Source organism: Bos indicus x Bos taurus, chromosome 28 (genome assembly GCF_003369695.1).
Source record: "Bos indicus x Bos taurus breed Angus x Brahman F1 hybrid chromosome 28, Bos_hybrid_MaternalHap_v2.0, whole genome shotgun sequence".
Classification (NCBI taxonomy): Eukaryota; Metazoa; Chordata; class Mammalia; order Artiodactyla; family Bovidae; genus Bos; species Bos indicus x Bos taurus.
In genome coordinates, this window is record NC_040103.1 from 24,657,428 (window position 1) to 24,663,427 (window position 6,000).

The following is a 6,000-nucleotide window of genomic DNA, read 5'->3' on the forward strand; positions in this document are numbered from 1 at the left end:
AGTTGTGCTTTCTTGAAGATTTGAGGGGATTGTGTTTTGCTTGGAAACTTTGCAATTAGAAAACAAAGAAAAATTAAAAACCAGTATTTCATTCAACCTGGATGGTACCAGTATTTAATTCAAACTGGATGTTTTAAAAACCAATTTAGAGAATGTGATGGACTGTTTCTTTATTCATTAAATAAAATTTTATTTATTCTCAGTTAGTTACGGGGTTTGTTTTGGGTTGTGTTTTGGTTCCAGTCTTCGTATGTGAGATGGGTAAGTTCTTCCTCTCAGTAGTTTTTTTTCAGCTTGGGTATTTTGGGGGACTCGCTGCCAGTTTGAAATAGCAATCCAAAAGTCCTGTGTTCATTCAATAAAACACTCATTAAGCCTGCACCATCTAGTATATTCATGACCAGAGAAGGGAATGGGTATACATGTGAAAAGGTTGGTCACGTAATTATGTGCTTTGAAATTTCTTTTATCCACAGGTAGCAAAAAGGGATATCTTTAGTGAAACCTAACCAGAGAGCAGAGCCAAAATGAGTCCAAAACAACACTTTGCTTTTACTATAAGACCAAAATTAAGTGAGCTGAGCTTTAACTGTTGAATCCTGCAGCCACAACCCAAATACATCCCATCTGGCTCATATCCAGCGGAAATTTTAGACCTTCATTAATATAAAGGTCACCTCATTAGGAAATTGGCTGTAGCTAGATGTTAAGAAAGCCTAATCCTTCTTAAGATCTATAAATACAAAGAATGCTACATCAATATAATCAGTTTTGAGTAATGAGTTTAATGGTGTCATAGTACATATTGTTTAATTAAGCAATTCTCAACCCCATTAGCCAGTTGGACTCACTGGGAGAACACTGAAAAAAAATATCTAGGCCTCACCTCAGAACAGTTAAATCAGTTCTTGAACTGGGGGCCCGAGAATTGGTATATTTTTCAAGATTCCCCACGTGATTCTAATGAGCAGGCTGGGCTGAGAACCACTAGCTTGGATGGCCCTCCCCATCTTGATAGCCCTGTTCATTTGTATATGGTTCTTCAAGACTTCTGACCCTGGTGTCTGGCCTCAACTTGTAGCTAGCTCCTAGGGAAAGCCCACGTAAAATAACTAACGGAATTCAAACGATGCCTGGGAGTGGGTCTTCTTTTATTATTTAATGTCTCTCTTAGGAGCTCTTATGGCACATATCATTGATACTTCATATCATTGAAGCATTCAGCTAAACCCTGTTTAGGGCTACTTACTGATTAGTACATGTATGTTCTTGACTGCCTACTCAAGGACAAAGATGATGCTCGGTAAGCCAGGGTATAAATAGATGCTTGATAATGTATGGTGATTTACTGAGGAAAGGGGTCATGGATTAAAGAATATTTTTAAATTTCAATATGTTCTGTTATCAAACTACAAAGAACATAGATTTTCAAAGGTGAGACAATATAGTATATTGCAGCAACTAGGAAATCCCTGGTGGCTCAGTGGTAAAGAATCTGCCTGTCAGTTCTGCTGCTGCTGCTGCTAAGTCACTTCAGTCGTGTCCGACTCTGTGCGACCCCATGGCAGCCCACCAGGCTCCTCCGTCCATGGGGTTTTCCAGGCAAGAGTACTGGAGTGGGGTGCCATCGCCTTCTCCGGCCTGTCAGTTCAGGAGACACAGATTCAGTCCCTGGGTTGAGAAGATCCCCTGGAAGAGGAAATGGCAACCCACTCCAGAATTCTTGCCTGGGAAATTCCATGGACAGAGGAGCCTGGTGGGCTACAGCCCATGAGATCACAAAAAAGTCAGACACAACTTAGCGACTAAACAACAAAAGCAACTTTTAGGTTGCTTGGTAATTTAAATTCTATTATGTATAATAATATATGAACTTTAAGTTCAAAAATATTTTAATTTGTTTTATCCAAGCTCCTAATCCATAAGCCACAACAGCTTCCTCAACATACAGTTTGAAGAGTTTTACCAAAGATTGCATTTGATCACTGAGACCCATTTACTCTTCCTTCAACTGTCTTTTCAGGAAAAAAAAAAAAAGTACATCAAGTACTAGGAAATCTTAGGAATTTGCTAAGATCTAAGTTGCTTCCAGAGATTTCCAACAGAAATGAGCCACTAAAGCATAATAGTTAACAGATTCCTACTCTTTTCAGGGAATGGGGATGGGGAAAAGAGGCATAGGATTAAAATCACATTTTAATTAAATCATTTGATTTCATTTCCTGTTAACAACCAAAAAAGAAATACTTATTGCATGTTTATCTCTGTGCTAGAAGCCACGGAGATAAAATGAAAAGTACAGTTCTCTTTTGCAAGGTATTTATAGTCCAGAGAGAGGAACGTGCACCCTACTTAACAAAAGGACTAACAATCTTAATACATCTGTGAGACTTTCTCTGATTAACCTATTTTATTTTAGCGCTGATTTTATTCATTCTACAAACTCCACAAACTCCCTGGGGCTCCTAATGAAGCAATGTAAGTCTAAATAAGTAGACTACTGTGCTCAAATAGGATGGGAGATGCTCTGAATCTTGCCAGAGCCCAAGTACTCACTGCAGAGCGGAGTATGACCAGAAAGAGGTCTGAACATAATCCCTTCTAGATCTGTTGTCTTCTGGGACTACTGTGTCTTCTAAGAGCTGTTGAAGTCAAGAGGTTAAACATTTTATTCTCTAATTTGCACTGAGGAAGCAAAATCCTGAGCACACCTTAGTTTCTTATTTACAGGTATCAGAAGGTAGGGGAAAAACTTCTCTGGTGTCCAGTGGCTTAGACTCTCAGCTTCCACTGCAGGGGGCACAGGGTCCATCCCTGTTCAGGGGATTAAAGTCCCACAAGGAAGCACACAGCCAAAAAAAAATTAGATAAGAAGGAAAGGGAAATGCAGCATTAGACTGTCAGAATTTCTAGCAATACACTTGTGATTTTGTCAATTTTAGATGATGGCCTGGGAAAGATAAACCAAAAGGAATCTGATAATCAGGGATAACTAACAAAATTTTAAAGAAGACTATAAAAATTGCAAATGGTGGCTATGCCTGATATTAGGTGTTGGAATCCATAATATTATAAAAAGGGTTTGGGAAATGTCATTGTTTTGTTAACTTGCGACAAGTTCCAAAGGCACAGATGGCTTAAGAGTCTTGCTTTTTCCAATTATTAGTAAGACAGTCACCGAAAAACATGCATCTGTTGACCAAGTCATTCTTTACATTAAAGGCTTGGCTTATTCACCCAATGCTTAAGCAAACTTATAAAAGTAATTCAAACCAATACCACTGCTTTTTATTACATTACTGTATTATTATTACTGCTTTTTTGATTAGCCTTGGTGGTAGTGAAGCCCTTATTGCCCAACTGGTACTGATTAAAAGCAAATCACTTCCAAAAGCCAAATATACATATATTCAATACATATATGAGCAAATACATATATTTGAGTACTTGTAAGGAATTAGTAGTTAGCAACTGGCTTAATAAGGAAAATAAAAGATTAAGGAACTGTGTATCTAGCTGTTTAAAAGTTGAATATTATTTCAATTAATTCAATCGTTTTAAAAACCATGAAAAATATATTTCCAAGTTGATAGAGAAAACTTTCAAATTAATTACTTGCACACTCATCAGCTTGTCTTTTTTTTTGATGATTACAAATCAGCACTTTGCCAATTGCTGGGGTTAGATTTAAATACATCTTTACTCAGATAAGCACTCAATGTCACCACCCCCCAAACAAATAGGCCTTTAGCACCATCAGAAAACTAGCAGGGCACCTCGCATGAAAAGCAAACCCAAGTTTTTAATTCTATTTTACAAAATGTATATTACAATAATGTATACACAATTTTTAAAAATACAGAGCACTCACACCCATGTATTCTACCAAAGAAAAAAAGAAAGTCTACTTCATGCATGCACACACAGTACACTAAGCATAAACGCATTTACAAGACAGGAAGGCAGCTCTGTATTAAGCATACACAGGTAAGAGATACTGTAACTTCATCCTAACAGGACAGACTTACTAAGGTTAAGGAAGTGAGGACTAAACCTAAAGTATAACCCAATTCTGTTTTTTCTTACATTGTTTTCCCTCAAAGTCGCCCAGAAAGGGGGGAATCAATCAAAACTATTCCAAGATGCATTAATGAAATCTACAACATAATAGGGAGGAAAAAAGTAAAGCAATAAAAGCATTGCGTCCCTAGGACTAGAGATGCGAAAAGTAACCTGGAAATTTCCTAATTTTATTCTAAGAATGTGTCCATCCTATGCCGCCGAGTGGGGAAGGCTACGGCTCCACAGCGCAGATCACTGGGCGTCTCATTCCGACCGGGCCGCGCGACCTAACTGGCCATCTGGAAGGGCTCAGGCTGGAAGCCGAAGAGCCTTTGGCCGTAGGGCTCGGTCTCTGCCGGCAGCTTCGCGCCCGCAAACGGAAGGTAGTGGTCTCGGCCGAAGTGCTCACAGTGGAGATTGACCCAGTCCCGCTCCGAGCCGAATCGTTCAGCCTCGGCCAGGATGCGGGTCAGAGCCATGATGTAGCTTAGCGCCATCTGCAGGGTCTCGTACTTGGACAACTTTTTATCCTGGCCCCACTGGGGCACCACCCTGCGCAAGCGGTCGAAGGCCGTGTTGAGCCCCTGCATGCGGCGGCGCTCGCGCGCGTTTGCCGCTAGGCGCCTGCGCGCCGCGCTCTCCAGTCGCCCGGCCCCGGAGCACGTGCCCGCGCACTCGGCTCCACCCGCGCAAGGGGGCGCGGCACGCGCTCCCGCCGCCGTGTTGCAGGGCTTGCAGGACTTCATTCCCCGCCGGCAGGAGGGAGGCGCCGAGCTCTCGGGTCCTTTCACGAGTTGTGCGTGGCTGCTGTATGAACCCGCTCTGCAGTTTGGCTCTTCCTAGCAAATAAGTCATACACAAAGCAACTACGTGGAATGGAAGTTTGCAGTGGGGAGTCCGGGGTTCCGCCTTGTGTCCTATTGGATAACCAGATAGATGTCTCTTCACTTGCCAAAATTTAGAGGAAATTGAGAGGTAAAAGAGAAAGTCATTTTCCCAGTGTTAAGTTGCAAAAGAGAAGGGAACTTTCCTGCAGCAGAATTGGTGTGGCTGGTTCGAGAAAGGTCTCTGGGAAAACCGGAGACTTCTGGAAGACAAAATCTTTTCCGAAGCTCAGATAGGAAAGGAGCGCTTCTTCCGCAGTAGCTGTGGGAGTGCTGGATCAATCTTTGAAGGAGGAGAATTTATAGCAGAAGGCTGAAGGAGGGAACAGGTGGTGGCAGGTGGGCGGGCGTCCCTCGGCTTCCATCTCAGCACCTTCCTACCCTGGGAACCGCAGGGGGGAAGGGGGACGACGCACAGCAAAATCCTGACATCACCGGCTTCGTCTGTTGGAAGTTTCTCCAAAGCTATGTCCAGCATTAACTAACACACCATCTGGAGTGGCCGGTCTGTGCCCAAAAGAATAACAGGGTGGGGGTGGGGGAGAATTTGGCTCATCTTTTTCCATATCAGTGTGCAGCTTACAGATCAAAAATTGAACCATAGTTTTTAAATGATTAGAAATCACTTTGGTGATTATGTTGGTTTTGTGTGAATATGTTGGTCTTGGAATTGTAAGATATATACACGTTCAGTGATAGAAATTTTTGCTTTGTCAAGATGTGTGGCAATTTCTCACAATGCTGACTGAATATATTCTCATTTTATTTTAGTTATTAACTAAGTTGGGACAGACAGCAGGTCATAACATTATTTCAGACATGGAATTTTACTGTGCAAATAATTTGGCTGTTTTCTGAAGAATAATTTAGTATAGCATATCAAAAGATATTGGTGTGCTCACAGACACAGAAAACAAACTTGTGGTTACCAAAGGGGATGTGGAGGGTGATAAATTAGGAGTTTGGAATTAACATATACACACTATTATATATAAAACAGACAAATAACAAGGACCTACTGTATAGCACAGGGAACTTAGAATAATCTAAGTGG

General features: G+C 41.4%; 1 protein-coding gene across 1 annotated transcript; it reads right to left on the reverse strand.

Moving 5' to 3' along the window:
- Nucleotides 1-2,979: 2,979 nt before the first annotated feature.
- On the reverse strand, nt 2,980-5,511 carry ATOH7 (atonal bHLH transcription factor 7). Its single transcript, XM_027530702.1, has one exon. The coding sequence runs from the start codon at nt 4,806-4,808 to the stop codon at nt 4,350-4,352; it is 459 nt and encodes a 152-aa protein (XP_027386503.1). The 5' UTR covers nt 4,809-5,511; the 3' UTR covers nt 2,980-4,349.
- Nucleotides 5,512-6,000: the final 489 nt, after the last annotated feature.

Coding starts and splice junctions, on each gene's coding strand:
- ATOH7 (XM_027530702.1), bottom strand. CDS start 4,808: ATGAAGTCCTGCAAGCCCTGCAACACGGCGGCGGGAGCGCGTGCCGCG.